The sequence below is a fragment of the Diorhabda sublineata genome, chromosome 1, assembly GCF_026230105.1.
Source record: "Diorhabda sublineata isolate icDioSubl1.1 chromosome 1, icDioSubl1.1, whole genome shotgun sequence".
In the NCBI taxonomy this organism is placed as follows: domain Eukaryota; kingdom Metazoa; phylum Arthropoda; class Insecta; order Coleoptera; family Chrysomelidae; genus Diorhabda; species Diorhabda sublineata.
The window spans coordinates 22,630,959-22,653,909 of NC_079474.1; the positions used below are offsets into that span (position 1 = coordinate 22,630,959).

The 22,951-nt window shown below is 30.8% G+C and overlaps 1 protein-coding gene across 1 annotated transcript in view; it reads left to right on the forward strand.

The window, feature by feature from the left end:
* LOC130445734 (acetylcholinesterase) overlaps positions 1 to 22,951 on the forward strand; it is a 365,089-nt gene that overhangs the window by 266,551 nt on the left and 75,587 nt on the right. Inside the window, exon 4 of the mRNA XM_056781576.1 lies at positions 8,874 to 9,037. Within this exon, the coding sequence (XP_056637554.1) occupies positions 8,874 to 9,037 (164 nt within the window). The remainder of the gene's footprint in view (positions 1 to 8,873; positions 9,038 to 22,951) is intronic.

Below are 22,951 nucleotides of genomic sequence, written 5' to 3' on the forward strand. Positions count from 1 at the left end.
CTCATAATGACATATCGCCTTATTCTATATCACAGGTAGAGGTCTCCTATTATCTAACACAGATGCTTTCAGGACATATCTCCAAGACTTCGATCAGGATTATCACTCGTTGGGCTTGTCATGCCTAGAATTCCTGAAGGGCATTTCTACGGCGTGTTACCGTTTTAACACCCTTTATGATGTGGAGATTGTTCTAGAAGAGACAATTGTATATCTGCAATACATTTACTCCAAAATCTCTGTAGTAACGCTAAAAATTGCCATCATCGAATGTACAAGTACCAACATATTAAATTGTTCATAACACATAACAATTTAGATACTTCAAATACATATATACGAAAGAAATTTTGTTACATTCACAAGGGCGTGCGACAACTCGTGATTATAATACCTGCCATAAAATTTCAACTTCTGTTGCAATGTGCCAACACTTGATCGTGGTTGATATGAAGATTATACAACTCGTGACGGAAAATTATACAGCTCGGGATTTTAATTATGAAATGAAAAACAATTATTTGAAAGGGCCGTCCATGTAAAATTTTGCTGAGTTCTTTATACAATTAAATGTATTTTGGATCCAAATGTAATTATGTTATTAGTTAAATCATTGTTCAATGAAAAATATTCTCCTCGGTCAGTTTCTAAAACATCTGTATTATTTAAATAATTGTTTTAATTTTTGGAATATACAACTTTACAAAGTAGATTAGGTACTAAATACTCTTAATGAATCCGTTAACAGTTGTATCATGTACTCGGACAACCTTTTGTTTACCTGAAATATCCTTATCTCAACGGATTGAACAACGTTACGAATTGTAGTACACCCATTTGAAAATATTTCCCGAATATATTCATTGCATGTCAAATGAATTACATTATTTGGTTTTTAAAATAAAATTGTTCACACAACTGAAACTAGTTTTAGTTCAATAATAATGTCAGAAAATAAATTTATTACTGTATCAAATATTACAGAATAACGGAAATGTTATTACCAAATTAGTCTAAGTATAAATCAAGTTTCAAGTTTTTTTATTGAAATGCATAGCAAATGTATTAAAAACAAGTAACAATCAGTTTTTAGAATCAAAATATGAGTTATTTCAATTATCATAAATTTTATACAAATCGGTGTGCAGTCTTTCAATTTCGAATCTAAAACATAAATTATGAAAGAAATACTGCTGAATATATCTGTAGTTCTTCGTAATATGAAAGCTTTTAATCAAATGATGAAATCATGACAGTTGAGAGATTTTCCATATACATGTATTGAGACAAAAATTGATAATATGTTTGACGATACTGTATCCGAATATACTGCTGTACACGTATTGGCACCGACAAAAGGAAATTGGGCGATGTCTGTCTGTGTTAATTCATTACAAGAAACTTTATCTTCATATATTAACTGCTCATTAATCTGGGAAGTGTGTTGCAAATTCAAAAGATGTCAATCTGGTGGCTGGAATGGCTGTTAACTGCAGTTTCTTGAAGAAACTTTATAGTTTGACATAAAACATAAGAGAAATAACCTCCCAACAAATGACTCCTCACACCTTTGATCTGCAAACCCAAAACTACTTTCCATACTGGCATTTCACTCTTCTACGGCCATTCTGTTCTCTGAACTAAATCGAAAATTTCATTCCATTCTCCATCTTCCATTCTGTCTACTGTGCTGCCATCCGCTACACCTACTTAATTATAGTTGACAGTAGTATTTAGTCAAAGAACAGTAACCGTTGATAGTAGAAAAAATATGCAAAGTTCAAATACGGCAATATAATGTACGGCCAAGTAACAGGTTTCTAAATGATTATTGGGCAATGTCAAGCTTAATAATAAATCAACCTTGCAGACCTAGTTTCCTACAACTCCAATTTTGATGTTCGTAGGTTAACCAGTTTGTCTTTTTGGCATTCTTCTTCCTTATTTTGCTCATATATTTATGATGTCTTTGCAATACAGTCGAAATGATTTCGAATTAATATGAGTATGAACTTACATCTCGATTGGGAACAATAATCTTGCGATAAATAACAATACTTATACTTTTCAGCTTCAGTCTTAAGAAAATACCAAGAAGAAAAAAGATTATGTCTGTAAACATTATGAACAATGAAACACTGATATTTTTATCATAGCATGCAAAAAAATCGACGTCAAGAAATTATTCATTCTAGATGTAACATTGCTAGTGGCACTAAATATAAAATATTTAACCCTTTCAAGCCCAGGTTAATTTTTTAAGTTGCTCCCTATATCCCAGATAACGTGAAAAATAACTTTTTTCAATTTTTTTTTGTAATCCATTTATTATGGTGGCGGCGGCGGTATATTAGGAAAGTATTTCTAGTTATCTTAAAAGTGAATTAGTGATTTTATCCAGTGGTGTTACTATGGGGGCCTAAATTAGTGAAGAAAAACATACTGACTATGTACAAAAATAATATATTTTTATAAATGATATGCAATCGAAATAAAAAAACACATATTTTTTCCTACTGAACAGAAAACTAAATCATACAAAACAAGCAGTGGCGTAGAAGGTTAATATAAAATATGATATTACATTCTTTTGATCCTAGGTATATTCTTCTGAATAAAATGATGTAGAAATAGAAAATCAAACATTTCTTCCTACTATACAGAATAGAAATTAATAAAAAACCAGTGGCATAGCAAGTGAAATTAAAATATGATTTATTCTTCTCACATATCTTGTGTGTAAAAAATAAATGATTGATAAAAGGTACCAGCATGTAAGTAATTTGAACAGTAAATAGATTTTTCTGAAAACTATAGAAAAAATTACAAATAAAAACACAGTGAAGTGCAAAACAAAAAACGGAGTCTATCAAACTTGATTGTAGCCATGGCATTCATCAAAATGTGCCTCTGAACATAAATAAATTGGTGCGTTAGGACAAATACCACACATATTAGCCGTGTAAATTCTTTTCTTCTGTTCTTGGTAACAAACTCTGCAAGTTCCTCGTTTGCGGCGAGATCCATGTTCTTTTGCAGAAGAAGCAAAAACATGTCTTTGTCCCCCTTTTTTTTTCTTGGAACTTCTGCTTCATAGTTGTATATGCTGGAGAATATTTTGCCAGTAGGCTGTCAATCAAACACTTATGAAACTCCAAAACACTTATATCCTTGCCGCTAGCATGTATATATAACACCTTGGCATTTAAAACCAAACACCGTACAACATGTAAGTCAATTTTCTCAATTCAGCTGTAATTTTTCCTGGCGCAGTTATATGGTTCGATGTCTTGGTCCAAGTAGTAGATTAGTAGACACTGATGCCTGGTAACGATTTTTTTCAACAAATCCTGCTGTAAGTTTGGTGGACAATAGGTAAACATCTTTTTTGTCTCTATATCTAATAATCAAAACATCATTTTTTCGTACAAAACAAGTTTGAAATGTTTTGAGACTTATTTCGGTTTAGTTCTTTGGGAACTTCCCGATTGACCCGTATGGTACCAATTACGTAAGTTTTGTTTGCAAGCAAAAACTCTGCTAGTTTCAGAGACATGTACCAATTGTCGATAATTATTTCTCGATCTTGATCTAACAGTTGCTTGAACAAATAAACCACGATTCTTTCAGATAGTGAATATCCTCAACATTATATACGTCCTTTACAAAATACATGGAAAAAATTATATGTGCATCCCCGCAAATCAGATTGACTAGGACAAAGGTAAAACATTTTAATTCCAAAGCGTGCTCGTTTTGATTTAAGAAATTATTTAAAATGTAGTGGCCCTTTGTATAATACCAAACACTCGTCTATTGCTACAGTTTACCCAGGATTGTAGATACATGATCTTCGTCTTCTGAAATACTCGATAAACTGTCGTCGCTTTCGCTATCCGTATCAGGACCACTAGGTAAATATTCGGATCCCGAATCCTCAAATGGTTCATCATCACTCACATCGGACATCCTTACAAGTAAAACGCATAAAAAAAATTGTGTGTGTCAGCTCCGACAAACGACTGGAGTTTACTCCTTAAGTTCGATAGTCTAACCAGACGCAAAAAGAGTTTATTTAACTTAAAAAAGATTGGTTGATTGCCAGAATATTTTGGGCTTCCTTCATTAATTTTTTTTTAATCTGTAAGCTCGCTGTCTTTAGAAAATTGTTAAAAAAAGGTTTTTATAAACATTTTTTTTTAATTATTATAATTAATTTTTTATTTAAAATATATTATTTTAATAATTAAAATGGTTATAAAAAGATAATTATGTCACTAAATCTTTTACATACAATAATAAATAGTACATGAAAATTATTTAAATAAGCTAAAAAATAACTTTTCCAAAGAAAATTATATAAAAACATTATTATAATGAAAAAATATTGTTGATTTTTCTGATAATATTATCGAATTATTGACTACAGTTGTTAATATTTGAAAATTATTTATAAAATAAATCATAATAACGTGGAAGAATTTATAGACATTGACAAAAAAATTAATTTTTGGTTAAGTTAGAAATTTTCTATTTTATGTGGATGCGCTCGATAATTCATATTGGGTTGATTATCTAATTTTATGTGTTGTTTTCAAATATAATTTATATGAACTACATCGATAATTATTAAAATATTTAATAAACACAAATTGCACATGCTCATACATAAAATACATGAATTATAACGTACCTTGCAACCACGTGTTTGTTAGATGTTCCGGCAATATCATCTACACCTCTTTCTGCCATAGTTATTTGAAAATACTTTCAGTTCACTTTAGCGGAACACAATGATAAAAATTAAAACGTCACAATAACAATATTAATTATTGACATTTATAATAAAAGCAGCAATATAAGTATGTCGACACTGACAAATTAGAAAGTTGCGCATCGTAGGGTGCGCACCAAAAACGTAACGAGGTCATTCATCGATAGATTTTACTCCTCACATTTTTCTCATATCGGGCCCCTTATATATGCAAATCGATTCTTAAGGAGTAAACTCCAATATCAAAAATCGCATATCGATATCTTTCTTCTGTTCCGAGATATCTTAACGAATGTGTAAACGTCGAGAATTTTTCTTCAAACGTCTAGTAGGCTGGTGAAGTAAGTAAGTATTAAATTTTCTCATTATTTAAAAATGTTTGTCAGCAAACCAAAGCAGAAAATAAAAGTGAAAACCTACAACAACAGCAGAATTGAAAATATGAAATAAGAAATAATTATAGCAAAAAAAAGGTAATTTTTTAATACGATAAAAAATGCATATAGAAGAAATATTGTACACGTAGCTAAAGCTAATAACAAATAAGAGATAATATTAGAATGACGCACCAAAAACGTAACGAGGTCATTCATCGATAGATTTTACTCCTCACATTTTTCTCATACCGGGCCCCTTATATATGCAAATCGATTCTTAAGGAATAAACTCCTAAACTATCTAATACTGCAGCAATGCACCGTTGCAAATAACATTTTACACTGCAGACCACCAAAAATATGGATGCGGACTATACATGCGTTTGACCTAAGTATCTCATTCCAGGGTATACTATTCAACTACGATATTATTCCAACGTTTATTTTAAACATATCAATTGTTGCCACAAGTGGCAATCTGGGATATAAATCAATTTGAGCTTGTTGCTACATGTGGCAACATGGGCTTAAAGGGGTTAATTGACTCTTCTTTAAATTGATAAACAATTCCACAGACATTAATGTCATTGAAAGAGCGACTTGCATACATATATTGAATTTTTAAACTAACTCATCAGAACTCCTTCCACAATGACCGTAGAACCTATCTGAGCATAAAAGTGTGCTTAACCAAGAGTTGGGTTTATTATGAATAAGATATTTATAAGTTCATCAAATGCGAGGGCGGTTTGACGAAAGCGTTACTTTTTAAAGTTGGACAAAAATTTCGCTAGGATGATTATACTGTCCGCCAAGTTTCTAATGTCAACTGTCAAACCTTTATACAAATGTGACAGATATATTAGTTTTCCAAACCCTTATGGAGAAAACTGTTTTCATTGCTGGGTTAGTGAGGAAAAAATTAAACCATGAAAAAGTTACGTGAATATTATCCTGGAAGTGCTCCCCTATGGAATGATTGAATTCTGATGAATTCGAGTAGAATCTTGGAGATATTTTATTCTTTTGTAAAAATTTCTCACAGCTTCGGCAATTTCGAAGACAGATTTTTGAAAAATTCTTATCATGTAATGATTTCGAAAATTGTTTCATGAGCTACAATTTTAAATAATCATTATATAATCTATGACATTTTTGTGACCGGAGGTTAAAGTTCATTGGACGAATAACTATGTCAAAGAGATGTTTTATTTTTATTTTTTGTATTAAACTCCTCCACATCTACTAATCATAAATATCATTGCTTTTGTTATTCACACTTTACAGAAATAAAGAAATAAATTGAAATTTTTTCACACTTGAACAACCAACGAAGGTCTTCCTTACATGTTCTATACACTTTGTGAGGATACTATGCCTTTTATTAACCTCCAAGATTCAGTTTGAAGTAAGTGAATAAATTCACTTATACTCTTGATTTTCATCAGTGTATTCAACAGAAATAAAACAAAATATGCGAGATATGAGGGATAATAAAATCCTAATACCGTTCACTTTTAACGATAAATCTATGTAGAACAAGGGTCTACATTTCATGTGAGATACTGAAACTCTTGAACTTGTTTGACCATGATCTTATTCAATATTATGCTTGTTTATGCTTGCCTATACATTTATTTATTAATTTTATACTGTATTGCACAGGTAAACCTTACGTGATAGAGGAAAATGAAGATTGTGAAATCAGCATATCTAAATCCATAGAACTCAGTTAATTTTTCTAGAATTCATTGTAACTTTTAGAACTCATTGTAAAAATATTGGCCACATTTTCACGACGATTTCTTCTGGATTATTGATGCGCATTGATTGATTACTAACTTTCCAGTTTGTTACAAACTTAAGTATTTTTTAAACACAAATTTTGGCTGTTGAAAATGTTTTTTGTCCAAAGAGTCAGTGACAATATCAAGTTCCTTCATAGAAGGACTTTTTGTTATTTTCAACTTTTTTCACCTGTAAAATTAATATTTTGATTAAATCAATGTCATAGCTGTTTGAATATTCTATACAATTACCATTATCGAAGCGTGTTTCAGGGTAAATTGAAATGTTTTTTGTTGTTCATTTCCATTGTGTACTCAAGCTTTCCGGCAATATTGGAAAGTTTTGGGACATTAGATATTTTACTTTAAGTGACTTTGACATAGTTGTATTTCGAATAATCAATCCATCTTGAAGGGACATGGAATTTCAACGATATGGCTTTTCTGTCACATCATTTGAACAGAAATTTCCAGACAGCTCAAATATTTTCTTCAGAAATAATTCTTCTCCTTTAACGTGCCTTACCCAGGCTATCATATTTTGACATTTACTATAACAAGGATGTCTCTTCCTTCTGTATTTTGGTATAAGTTGTTTCATTGATAGAGTCTTGAATATTTAATAGCCTGTGATGTTTGCTTTTCCTAGTTTTTAAGGTCCTTCCTTGATCTTTTCAATAACAAATTAAGAAATTTTTTCTGAATATATGCTTAAGATTTGATTTAATTATACGCAATCCACTGAAAATGTACTAAGTTTTCTATATACCTACATCTAAAATACTCAATAGAGGTTCTAAGTACTGCCTCTAAAGATCAAATGTAGTATTTAGTCATTAATATATCATTAATATATCCATATCTGAAAGATTTTTGTTAGTTTCAATGGAACTTTGTCAGGCAATAGTTTCAGATATGTTTATGAAATGTTGTAGAAACAAATTGTGGCTTTTCACAGTATTGACATTCACCATGTTTCTGTGGCGAATAGAACAAGTATGGACTCAAAAGAAGTGAAAGAAAAACCTTCTAGAATATATGAATAAGCTTCTTGAAATTTTTATTAATGTGTGTTGAAGCAAAGTCGTAATATATACAACTTAACAAAGATGCAGCATGAATTGTAGCATTTGTATAACAAGCTTTGTTAAATAAACTTAACTAACTATATGCTTTTCTTATTGCAATTATTCAATGATTGCTGGAGGATTCAAAAGTTCTTCGATTGCTTCAATAACATTGTAGTTTGTCTTATATTGAAACCTAATAAAAACTCGGGATTATCATCATCACTCTGCTCTATCTCGTTGATATCTTGTATCCCAAAAACCTTTGAAAGGTTAATAGAAATTCGATTGGAACATTTTTTAGAGAGTAGGTTCATTTTACCAAGCATTCAATATGGTTTTCGTAAAGGATGCGGCACAATAGACGCCGTAACTCCTTTAGTTTCAGATATACAGATAAGTTTTTCGAAAAATCAACACACACTTTGTAGATTGGGGAGGCATATGATGAGTGGATCTAAATATTTACACAAATAAAATGAAGAAAATTGGAATTAATAAAACGGTTTATGCCAATATTAAAAATCTTTTTGTAAACAAAAAAATATTTTTACGTGATCATAAAAACGTATTACATGGTCCACATACAGCATATAACGGCTTACCTCGGGGATCTATTCTGAGCCCTACCGTACTACATCACATAATCGTCCAATGTTTTCGCTTTTTTGATATTTCTGGTCTTGTTTCTGATGTATAGGTCATTATAGGTCTGATTGTCGTTTTGCAAATTCGAGTTTTTAATTTAACCGATGACATGATTTTGAATAAATTCAAGAGGGGAGAAATTGTGAATTTTATTTATCAAATTCAAATAATAAATCTATAAGTTATTAATTGTTTTGATTTGATTGTTGAATTGTTGCAGCGCACAAGCACATCTTTATGGGGTGAATGGATGGGAGTAATGCACGGTGACGAGATAGAATACGTATTCGGTCACCCTTTAAATTTATCACTGCAGTTCAACTCAAGAGAGAGAGAATTGAGTCTGAAGATAATGCAAGTGTTTACGAGATTTGCTGGGACAGGGTGAGTATTCAATGACATATCATTATTAGTTTGATATGCTACTATGAATCATTAAATTAAAGTTTGCATTAGGAAGAAAGAATTATCACATTAAATATTTATAAACAGGGTAATCAACATTTATCGGTATTTGAAGTATTTTACCCGGAATTTCTTCTCCAATTTTATGCTCAAATTTCAACAATAAATCAATAAATATCCATGGGGTTATATATCAATCGAGTGACGTAAGGTTAGATTTACTTGACTAAAGTGTCTGATGGACATATAAGTTTTCTATCCTGAAATACGGAACACATAAAAAACATACTTCTACTTAATTAATCTCGCATCATCATCTATAATGATCGAAACTTTCCAACTGAGAAATAGAACTCCAGGAACTGGATCATTTTTCCAATTTAAAGTGAGCGCAATACTTTGTATTCCTTTAAAAACCACCCAATTAGTCAACTCGTATCCGTTTCGTTTAGACACTCAATAGATTTGATTCGACTGGATATAGACTGTTATAATCGATTTGAAAAAATTCATAATAAATGAAGGTTTAAAAAACTTTTTGGTATGATAGATCTAACCACAATAGTCTTAATCTTTGATTGACGCTTGTGAAGTGGACTGGTATGTTTTCCGACCTCATCAGAGCACCTATTGCGTAAATTACCTATTAACCTATTTAGTAGAACTCAAATCTGAAATCGTCATTTCAATCTGTACTAAAATAGGTAGGGTAGGGTGTCCCCAAGTTTTTCTATTGGACTAAATGTCAAATGCTGATTTGAGAAATGCTACTATGAATGGTCAGATAAATTCAGTTCCTTTCTCAAAATCATTCAAACGAATTACGCTATAACAAAAAAGAATCCCAATCTAGCATAGTCGTTGAGTATTGAAATTAACATATTAAGATGAAGAATTAAAAGCGTGTTGAAAACATCATGTCTTCTGTATGTCTATTTGCTCACGACTTTTTCATGTCACTGGCAAAATACACACAGTTGTATACATGCTGTTATTAGTTGCAGCAGGTTCTGTTTCAGGGCTTTCGTTCCTTTTCAACCTCCCCGCTAAAGGGTAAAATGGATTTGTCAGTCTTTTGTATTATACATTTTACATGCAATGTTAAATTAATTCCTGTTAGAACTTCATTTATTTTTGCATTTATAAATTCTCCTTTCACGTAAAACTGACGCTAGTGGTGGAATTTAAGGTGGAATTTAATAATGGTGGAACTTTCCCTGTGACCATACAACTGAATAAAAATTACCAACAAATTTAAATCATCTAAACACTATTTCAAGCGACACGAGCACACACGAGCAGCTTTTTGTTACCCGGCGTACACATTTAGCACGTCCAGACCTGTAGAAAAAAGAAATCTGACTTTACAAACCAGCAAAGCCAGCTTTGGTGAGAATACGGCTTAACTGAAAATATAACTTAACAAAAACATAGACAAGGTGAAAACTCTTGTTCTGTATAATGTAAAATAAATGAGTTAAATTGGGATATCTCTATATCGTAACTTTACAATCGACAAAAATGTGTTTACTTTTAATCGATGATAATTCAATAAATTAGTAACGGAACTGAAGAAGTCAGTTAGAATCTTATACTGATTATGTTGTTATATCATAGTCAGATATCTTCCTTAATCAAATACGGTGAAGGTTTTTTGGGACAACTCCATGTTAATCTATGGAATTTTCATTCACAAAATGAAAATTATGAAGATGGCTTGCCTTTTTACAGCTTCGCACTTAAAAGGAACTCTCCTTAAAATATAATATATGTTATATGTAGCCTGGATTTTATAGTCTCAATAACCAAACGAAATTTGTTTTTAATACAAACACGCACAATAAAAACACCAGAGAAAAAATTCACATTTCATTTGTAAAGTGACACGTGATTCTTCTGGATCAGTGATACTCACTCACGTTTGCAATGCAATTTTATACAACCCTCAGCGCAATAGTCTTGTTGACAATCTTAGTCGGCAAACCATCGTCTTCTAACCTACTGATCACACTTTTTTAATTTTTAAAGTTATTTTGTGTAGATATCGAAATGGTACAGACAACTAGATATAAATTTAAAGATCCATAGGAAACTAACAACTAACAATAATCCACTATCTCAATGAAAGAAGTGGTGTCCTTGTGATATTGGAGGAGTGTTAATCATACTACTTACCAGAAAGTAAATATGAATTACGCTCACATTCTTATAGATTCTAAAGGTGACATTTTTACATGCAAAAGAATTACATGTCTACTGAAAACTTAATACGGGAGAGTTCGCGAACAAAAAGTGTGCGTGCAATAGTCATTTCCAATCCTGAGTAGATGATTGTCTTATTTGGACCGGGTGATCAAATAAACGACATGTTATAGATACTTCTTCTGTATTGACAAGCGTTCCGTGACTGGTCTTACAAATACCTTGTAAGTTGTTGATTTGGTTTTTGTCTCAGTATTTTAATTGTGCTGTATTGTGCGCTACTCTTATTGCCTGTTATCTTCTATCACAAACACACTACCTGATATGTCTGTACCTATGTATGTGGACATCATTTACTACTGGACAACTCCCCCTTCTCGTTCCAGTTTGCAATTAAATGTCGTTTTTGATGTTGTTAGTCGAAAAATGGAATTGACTAGATTAGTAGATAACGTTTTAGATTGTGTTTTTTATAAGTCAGAAATACGTCCTCATTGGTATAGCAGTCCTCCTTTTGACCATGATTATTTTTTGATTGATAGCTGTTAACTGCTGAGTAGGATATTAGCCATACAAGTGATACGTTTCAGATGTCATCTGGTCCTGGTATAATTCTGTCTTGCAACATTCGAACAGCTGGATTTACATCTGCTCTTTCAATATTTATATTTTTGGTCTTTCCTATTTTCTAGTGTATAAGCTCAAATTCAATATATGATATGTTGTTGAGTTTACAGAAATTATGGATAATATTTTCTGACTAATTCTAGTTTAGACCTTTTGTATGATGAAGTTACTATCTGTTCAGTATTGAACTAATTGAATTTTTGTAAATTGAATCTAATTGCTTTTTGCACAGATCATTGATAGTGCTTAAACTTTGGCAATTTACTGAGTGAAAACTGTACTTGATATTATATGATATATTTTTGACATTCTTCTTTTTCAATACGTGAGTTAATTAAATTGAAATAGCTTTACGCATCGTTAATTAGATATTTACCTCTGCTTGTTAATTAAAATAAATACTGTGTATGTACAAAATATAATTGGACTCAATCTACGATTTATCGAACACATATTTTCTACATACTATCTTCTTCTATCTATAAAAATCAATCATAACATAAGATCGATTGTCTTCTTCACAAGACATACGTATAATTCCTAACAAGAGACAACGATATCATTGTCGTACCGTGAATACCGTTGAATTCGACGTGAGCTTTATTTACTGTATTGTTTTCAGCGAATTTTTAGATTGAACATATATTTATTGTTGAGATCAGTCCTATTTCTTCTTAACTTTACATCGGTGAATATAAACTTTGAATATTTTATAATACCTAAAGTACAGTGAGTCGAAAAGATTACAATGTTTATTTTACTACAAAATAACTAAATGAAAATGTGGTAATAATACTATACAGTCCCATATTCTTAACCTCTAGTTCACACCTTAAATAAAATAACACGTTCCAATGCATATACAGTGCTTTTCAGATAAAAGTATCCACCTTTAATAACTTTTGTAATACTGGTATTTAGAAAAAATCCAAAAACACGTCAATTTATGTTGGGAGGGGCAAGCATTATGGCTTATTTGAACTTACTGGAAAAGCCACCCCCTCACCGCTAGCAGCAGCCCCTTTATTTTTTTAAATTACTTGTCATATTTTTTATGTAAAATTTGGATACTCCTCTTTGAGCTGATTTCAAAAATGTATAATACTTGTCGGTTAAAGTGGTTAGTTTATGAGATAAACAATTTTACTTATTATTTACTTTCACCTTATTTGCCTGTACTAAAATGGGTTGTACAACAGTTCAAACTCTTTAATCTTTTTAACTGTGCTATTTATTATGAAGTTACAATAAGTGTTCAAAATGAGTACCATTCACTTCCATACAATGGTATAATCTATTTTGAAATGCCTCTCTGACATTGCTTAATACGGCTGGATTTAATTGTCGACATTCATTTACTATCCTCTCTCGTAAATCATCTAGAGATTCTGGTTGGGTAGCATAAACTTTTGTTTTTAAATACCCCCATAAAAAGAAGTCTAGGGGTGTTAAATCCGGTGACCTAGGTGGCCACTCCATCATCTGCCCCCTTCTACCTATCCAACGAGTGGGGAATGTTTCGTTTAAAAATTGTCGGACAGGCATAGCATAGTGTGGGGGAGCTCCGTCTTGTTGAAATACCAGTAAATCTTCGGAAAGGTTATCATCATTTTCTATTATTGTTGTAATACGTGGGTCAACCCCTTCCCTGAGTAACTCAAGATATGATTCACCATTTAAATTTCCGTTGATGAAGAAAGGTCCGACAATGTGGTCACCTAGGATACCACACCAAACGTTTAACTTTTGGGGATGTTGTGTATGGAATTCACGCATAATATGTGGATCACTTTCAGCCCAATATCTACAATTATGCCTACTTACTAAGCCATTTAATGACCATGAGCATTCATCAGAGAAGCAAATATTGTTTAACAATTGTGGATTGTTATTGATAATTTGCGTCATTGATTCGCAAAACTCTAGACGACGATCAAAATCATCTTCATTCAACTCGTGCACCAACTTAACTTTGTATGGGTGGTACTTGAATTTATGTAGAACTCGGAAAACTGTAGAAGATGAAACACCGATCGCTCTACTTATTGTTGACAACGATTGGGGTTGTTGAGCCTCTAAGCTGACTTGCCCTAAAATTGCCACTTGGATTGCTTCGTTATTTACGAGTCCCTCTCGCTTATGCACTTTATTGCAAACAGACCCTGTTGTGGTAAATTTCTCCATCAGTTGAATTACATACTTATGAGTTGCATGTCTTCCGTCATGTAATTCTTTAAATATTCTAGCAGCAGCTCTTGCACAATTATTATTTTGGTAGTATAAACCTACAATTTCAATTTTTTCTTGCAAAGAGTAAACCATTTCAGAGAAACAAAATAAATAATGTATCAAATTACACTATCAATAGTGACTACAAATTCTAGTTGACCATGTCAAACTTTAATAAAAAGTAGAGTTTTTTGTTGTTTGGATTTTTTAAGTAGAATAAATAGCACAGTTAAAAAGACTAAAGAGTTTGAACTGTTGTACAACCCATTTTAGTACAGGCAAATAAGGTGAAAGTAAATAATAAGTAAAATTTGTGCTCTTAAAAGAAAAATTGTTTATCTCATAAACTAACCACTTTAACCTACAAGTATTATACATTTTTGAAATCAGCTCAAAGAGGAGTATCCAAATTTTACATAAAAAATATGACAAGTAATTTAAAAAAATAAAGGGGATTCTGCTAGGGGTGAGGGGGTGGCTTTTCCAGTAAGTTTAAATAAGCCATAATGCTTGCCCCTTCCAACATAAATTGACGTGTTTTTGGATTTTTTCTAAATACCAGTATTACAAAAGTTATTAAAGGTGGATACTTTTATCTGAAAGCACTGTATATTATCTATACAGTGTGATGTTCCACGAGCTGATTATAGGTGGGACCTTGAATTATTAAAAAACTAGTAATTCAATGTAAGTTTGATGATAGATGTTCTGAGTAATGAAAGTTTCAGAATACAAAAAGTTCTGCCAATTCTCAATTTGAATATGATAAATCATAGATTCTTCATTTATTATTAACTAGTTATTTTCAAACATTTCACCAAAAAAATATATAAAATGTTTTTTAAAAAGTGTTAAGTTGTATCGATGCAATTTCACAGAGTAAGAACAGAAATCAATCAATGTACCAGGTTCCATTTAGACATACAGGGCTTGAGGTTCCAGCAAGAACTTTTCAAAAGTTCCTCTAAGTTGTTTCAGTTTCTAGTACCTATATGTGTTCAAATTTTATTTTTGATGTCTGTTATGAATATTTGGATTTGTGTGATGACCTAAAGATGGTAATATATTCGCCGAAACGTCGATTTTCAAGTTGTTTAGCAATATTCTATTAAGACCTATAGCCTATTTCAAAAGAAAACGTTATAATAATTCGAAGAATTAGGAAATCTCTTCCAATGTATTATTGTTGCTAGAAAAATTAAAATTACGTCATGTAAATAGATGCTATTGCGGTAATTTTGTCAATATTTGAGTCAACATCCGAAAAGTGAAAAATAAAGTAAGAATTAATTCAAAATGCCTATTACTCGTTAGTTTATTTGTTTGGTGCAGGTCACTATTTGAGCAGAGTTGTCTTCTTGCAGAAAATCAGAGTTATTAGAAATTTTGTTTTGATTCATATGAATGTTGTGCTGACGTATTAGTCACGTGATGGAAGACTTTTCTAATCCAATTTGTTCTTTAAATGTAATTAATTCAACTTTTGAAACAAAAACCCGAAATGTTTGTTTGTCAGATATGGAAAAACTTCATTTTATTTTTTTAAATGCGGAAAACTTCTATCGTAACCCTATGAAAAATATCGCATTTAGAAGAAGAGAAAGATTTCTAAGTAAGATGTAATATATATTAAGTGTCATCAAAAGTAATGTGACTCAAAATAGAATATTAGACACTGAATAGTTCTTACTATATAAGGGATATAAGTAACATGTACTAGTCGATGTTCTCTCCTTTCCGCAGAATGTATTCTTGGATTTTTATTCATTCGTAAATTTTCTATGAACAACGGTTTCCGTACCATCAAAGGCTTTGATATTGTATCAACAACGACAAGCTGATAAACCAATATCAATAATTAGAAGAAAATTGAATTATTGATTTGTATAAAACTCATACAGAATTAAAAATAAGACAACGTAACAGGAAATTAAACCTAAAAATAATAGTTTACTTTGAGGTAATGCCTGAATAACTAAGTATTTTCGCATTCCACACATTATAGTTATCGCGGTGACAGATTTTTCCAATACATTTCAAACCAAAACTTTACTCCCAGGATAAAGACGAAACTTGCTTTGTGAATGTAACACCAAGAAACTTTTTGGGCATTTTGACAACTAAAATATAACCATGTTAAGAAGTTACCTGGCTAAGCAACGCATTAATACTTCAATAAATGATGCCAAACAAAAGCTGTAGTGCAGTTTCAGAAACCGTGCTGTTGACGTACTTTCACGAAAAATAGAATTTTATACAATACAACCAAGTCAAAAGTCTCATGAAGTACTTCAAAAGTAACAGAAAACTTGGTTGGAAATAGTTGGAAATTTTCAAAAATCATTGTTGGATTGCGTTGTTGACGAGATAAAAAATTGAACTCATTTTTACATATAACTTCATAAATATAAGATGTTTTCTAAGTGAATAGGATATATGTTTTAAATAGCACAAATTATCACCACCCAAGGGAACTAATTTGAATTACAACCCGTCATCTAGGGTAGAGGGCAATCGATAGCTTTTTGGTAACTGTCACTTACGTCTTTCAAAACTGTGTCGACATGTGCTGTTTACATTACAGGGAAGAGAAGAAAATACATTGCAAAATTGTGACTAACAACGAAGCAGAGTGAATAAAATAATGTAAAATTATAAAATAAAAAAGTTTGCTTCTAAATATTTTAATAGTGCACGTCTTACGTTTTATTTAATTTGAAGCTGAAGACGACAATATTCATAAAAAACATGATCAAAGGTAATATCGAACATCTGGAAGCATTGAAAATGTCTTAAGGGGCTGTCGGTATATAGGCTCCATCAATAAGGTGAAATATTTTTCTCTGATGAATAAATACTCAGATGTTGCTGGACATATTAGTCTACCATTGTACTTTAATACATAATAATTCCAGAATTGTAACCAAATTGTTGATCGAAAACTTTGGAAAAAGGATTCGTATAATTCTTTTGTACCTTGGGTTACTTTTCTCACAAAGTTTACGAGTTGCCATCAAATTCCGTTTATAGAAATCATGATGATAGATCGTTGATATTATCAAGTGTATTATAATGAAATTGGCTTGTTTTAGAGGTTATGTGTTAAATTTTTATACATGAAAATATTTTGTATTCCTTTTACTTATGTTAGATAATTTTAACATGGAATATCAAAGTTTTATAATTAGCGGACTGTATTTACTAGGTAATTTTTACCTGGCTGAGTTAAATAACATTTTGTGGAATGAACGCAATGTTTGAATATCGTATGTCAGGCCTTCACACTTTGTTTGGCCTTAATTTACACCTCAATCTACTTTATTGACAACACAATCACACCTTTACCGGGATTATGCTTTGATTTCAAAAATTATGTTTTCCACTAGTTTTGCCAATATCAGCATATAGTTAAGTTTCAAGTTTGAATCATGTTTTATATTCGAATGAATTATATCAATATTACCTCAATTGGTGTTGGTGCAAAGAGTATCTTTTTAAAACATAATACCAAATAGAATGTTCAATAATGTCATTCAATCTAGCAATACATAATTTACTATTCTAAACTATCATCAGATTATTCCAAAAACATACTAATTATCCATTTATACGAATTTGGTTCATCAAATCAAAACATCTCGTATTTTTTTATAAAATTTTTCCTTATCTCTCACAATATCAAATTCCTATTAGCAAATGAATGATATTTTATTACTGAAAATCATTTTTCTACCAAATGATCTAAATTATACTGTGTATCTCTATAATCAATAAATTTTTTCTGTTGACAATCACTCATCTCTCCATTTCTTTTATCATTCAAACATATCTTCTTACTTTTTAATACCACTTTAAAACCCAAATTAACACTAGACACAAAATTTCAACAATGTAATCTTTGTGTCAAGAGGTTCTCGGTACTGATCCAATAAAGCAGGTGTATCAATGGTGAAATGTATCAAGAAATTGGATAAGGGTAAGATGTTTCTTGTTCATTGATATACACAATTAAACTAATGGTGATACTGACAGACAACCATCTATTAAGCCTCAGAAAAGTAGTTGCCATCAATTCAAGCGATTATAATAAAATCTATTTACTATTCTTTGTTGCTTCTTTTATTGCTTTGGGTATGTTTTATTGCAAAATCAAGCTTACAAGTTCTGTGTCATCAACTGCATTTTTTCAATATATATTATCACTAAAATGAACAATAAATAGAAAATATTCTAATATTGATTATTTTCATTATAATAGGTCATAGGTCATACTAGAATTGCTAGAATTATATCTTTTGGATTACTGTTACTACAAGAAATGTGTGAGGAAAGTTGAAAATGTCGAAAGAATGATAAAAATTATTGTTTGTCAATTTTTTTAGTTGGAAACAGGACGTTTATGTGCTATAAAGTTAATACTAAATATACAGGGTGTCCCACAACGAGCTAAAACTATCTGTATATGGCAAAATAGTTATAGTAAAATCATGAGAAGGAACACTCTGTATGTTGATACATTTTTGAAATCTACGTAAAATTTTATTATACTTCTGTTTAAAACCTTTTTTCGAGAAATGCATACTTTTTACGTTATTAAGTTTTTGTAAAAAATTTGATTTTTGCAGACCCTTATATCTTATTTTTTTAAATATATGGAAGATATGAAAATGGTTTCTGTTCGGTTGCTTTCAGAAAGGTCAGACTTATTTGAATCTATGTTTGAAGATTTTTCATTCTATACAGGGTGTGTATAAAATGTGTTCAAACTTTAACTCCATAAATATCAAATTTCTTAATTTTTTCAAAAGAACCACCTGGTATTTTCCGTTTTAATGCTTTCGAGGGTAAAAAATAAGACAAATTCATGTATACTTTCCTATACCTAAACCTTACCGTTATTCAGATATTAAACGTTTTCTGCAAATTTTTAGGAATGCAGTTATAGTCTAAACTTTATTTTGACCTGTTGATACAAGCATTATGAAATAAAAAATTATTTTTCTTTATTTTGTCAAGGTCTGTAAAAAAATAAATCAAATTATATTTACTAATCGTATTCCAACTTTTAACAAATTTTAATTTTTTATATATAGTTTTAGTAAGCTTTGTAATAATATAATGTAAATATAAATATGCTTTTAATACATGATGAATGTGACAAATTTATTACAACAACATGTACTTTAGTTACTGTTAGATAACCAGATAGACTCAACAATTTGAAGCTATACGGTTCATTTGAAGCAAAAGTTAATCGAATTAAACCAGTTATTGATTTGCATCTGCTTTTCCAAAAATTTACTAAAAACATTGAATATATGGATAACGGTAAGGTAAAGGTATAGAATCTATATACATCAATTCGCCTTATTTTTTACCCCTGAATACATTAAAATAAAAAAACCGGCTGGCTCTAGCTAAAAAAATGAGGACATTCGATATTTATGATATTAAACTTTGCATACTTCTTATACATACCCTGTATAAAATAAAGTATGCATTTTTTGTAGACAAATTTATACAAAAATTACTCAGATTTCAAAAATGTATCAATATACAAGGTGCTCTATTCAAAATAACAAAGTTTCAGTCTACCGGAAGTCGGCTATATTTAAAAATATTTTATTTAAAAAATTCGTATCCGAAAACCCAAATGTAGAAATTTTCATGATTTTACTATAACTATTTTGCCTTATACAGATAGTTTTAACTCGTCGTGGGACACCCTGTATAGAGAGAGCAGTATGTGGGTGAAATAGTACTATCAGAATAGGGAGAAAAAACTTATCTTTTTACTACTCCCTGTTTCTCTCTGCTTGCTATCTAAACTCGTTATTCTCTTCACCGTACCCACTACTTGAAACTCAATTCAGGCGTACTTGAACATACTATGATGTATGCTGAAACTGTACTGAAAATTTCGCTTTTCTATGTCTTCTAGATTGGTTGGTTATTGAACGATGAAATTCTCTGTAGCTTCACGAAGGTTTATAGTATAGTATGCTCTTATCACGAGGAGATTAGTGTTTGTGGCTAAGAGGTAAGTCGTCCAGTGATATAATTAATTATTGAGCTTAGCCTATCCTCAATCCTCAAACCAATTATTGGGACAACCTACAGGGCCTAAAACAGGCGAAGACTCTCCTGGGAAACTATAACCAGAGAAGATCTGCTGAATGTATAAACCTATAGGGGCACTGTCGCCTAAATGGACACCTGAAGACGCTAGAACTAGCAGGTAATGCGGCGTGCAGATATTGTTGAACAGAGGACGAAAACTTTATCCACAATTTTCGAAGGATGAGACACTATGGAGCTTCAGAGCACTTCACCTGGGAACGTATGAAATAGGAGACGATGATCTCTGGCAGCTACCGCAATCCCACATTCAGAACATTCTAAAAGGAGTGGGATTAGCAAATCAGCTGTAAACACTGGGCAGCAAAAAAGGAAGACAAAATAGATCCTTTGATTCGAAATGTATATGACACCTCAATATCTACATATATACATACATCCTCAAATTGACTTGAAGAAAAGTCGAAATGTCAAATTTTATCTTACAAAAATTATTAAAAAAACTAATTTTACAACAGAAAGAGACCTAAAATCAAGAACATCTAGATGCAATAAGATCTGACACTTGTAATATTATCACTAATTTTAAAAATAAATTGGAAATTAAACAACAACAGAGCAACAGAGCAATATCAATTCTGAAAATATAATTTAAACCAAAGAATTTAACAATCAAAGGAGAAATTTTGAAAGAAGATAAATCTAATAAAACTGTTGTTGTTAACGATTAAACGATGATACAATTTACAGAAAAATTTGATAAGATCCTACGAATTCTTATCATAAACCAAATAATGATTTAATTCGATCTAAAATATATGGTTCACCAAAACTGCACAAACCTGCAATTCCCCTTCGACCGATTGTGTCAAGTTTTCAAACTTCTCTTATCTTATTATTCAATTATTTGAAAAATAATTTGAAAAAAATTTTATACCAAAACAAATACTATATCAAAAACATGGTTTTTCAAAGAACAAATTAAAAGTATCAAAATTCCTAAAGAATATGTATTTCTTTCGTTAGATGTGGTTTCTTTATATACAAATATTCCTATTACCATTGTGAAATATATATTAATATAAAAATGGAATAAAATTGGAGAATATACACTTAGAACTACATACTTCAAATATGAAGATGAAATATACAAACAAATTGTTGATGGCATTACTGCCGTACCAAAGAATCAAATTGGAAACAAATAAAAACTTAAATTCACAATCGAAATCGGAGAAAATAATAGAATCAATTTGTTTGATGTCACATTATATAAAATTAACAATAACATAAGAAAAGAATGGTATTCGAAACCAACTTGGTCCTCAAGATATTTGAACTTCAATTCATGTCATTCTATGTCACAATAAAGATTAGTGATAATATAGTTTGGCTGATAGATCTATCCAACTATCAGATCCTGAATTTAGACGCTTAGCTATTCAAAAAGCAAAAACTGTATTAAAAGAAAATAATTATCTGGAAAAAATGATTCACAACTTATTCAAGAAAAGGATAAATAGATATTACAATTAATTAAAAAATAAAGCAGAAACAAAACATTAAAAAATAAAACTTTTCTCCTTATCATATGTACAAGCCTTTCCCAACAACTATCGAATTATTTCAATAAATATGATATCAGTATAAGTCATAGAGGACATTATGCAAATATTTCACTAAATTAAAATCTTAAAACCAAAAAACAAAAGAAATGATATTATATATGTAAAGAAAAATATAATTTTCTTTTGCGTGTTATTTTGCCGTACGTCACATAAAGTCCGTTTGTAACAGATGATCTGTCACTGTCATCGATGGGAAGCAGGGCATAACCTCGAATGTCGTGTTGTGTGATTGTGTGCTGGAAAACAATTTCATTTTTAAGTTTATTTTAATTTGTGATTTTGGAACAGACATTGTTAATAATAATATTAAATGTCATTTCTTTTCGTACAGGTATGAAATATTTGTTTAGTACTAAATAGGTGCATACTTTTGTTTCATGTAACTTTTAGTTTACATGTTAATAACAATAAATCTCTTTTCTTACAGAGAAACACAATTGTGTTTGATTGACTGTGTCACCAAAACCACAGATATATTGGAAATTGTCTTATAAAACGACATTTATTGTCAACAAAATGGAAAAGTTGAAGTTTACTTTTCAAGTGAAACCAACAACAGACGGAAAGTCAAACTATATCGTCATAACCGCAATTGTGACTGAAGATGAAAAATATTTCCTTATTCCTGAAGAATTCCAAGCTATTTCACAGCACACATATATTCAAACTTCGAAAACTTTTGTCACAGTGAAAAATACATTAAAAAAAAGACATCAAACTAGAAGTGTTTGGATAAAAACAACAGAGGATATATTAAAAACATATGTTGATGAGGATGGCAATATGATTTTTCAGAACCAATTTCTAGAGAAAACTACCAAAGAACAATTGACTGTCGTAAGCAAAACGTGTTCAGAAGATCCTATAGCCAAAATTTTAGAGAAATTAATAGAAAACCAGGAGAAAAAAGAAAAACAAAGCATAAAGAAGCTAGCTGACAAGTTTGTAATTGAAAAATTTGATGGAAAGAGTTCAAATGCAAATCAGTGGATGGAAGTATTTGAAAAAGAATGTGAAAGGTTCAATGTATTAAAAGACGAAGAAAGAATTGAAATCTTTAGATTATTTCTTGAAAAATCGTGCACTGATTGGTATTCTTCCATGATAATCAAACTTACCTTACATTCTG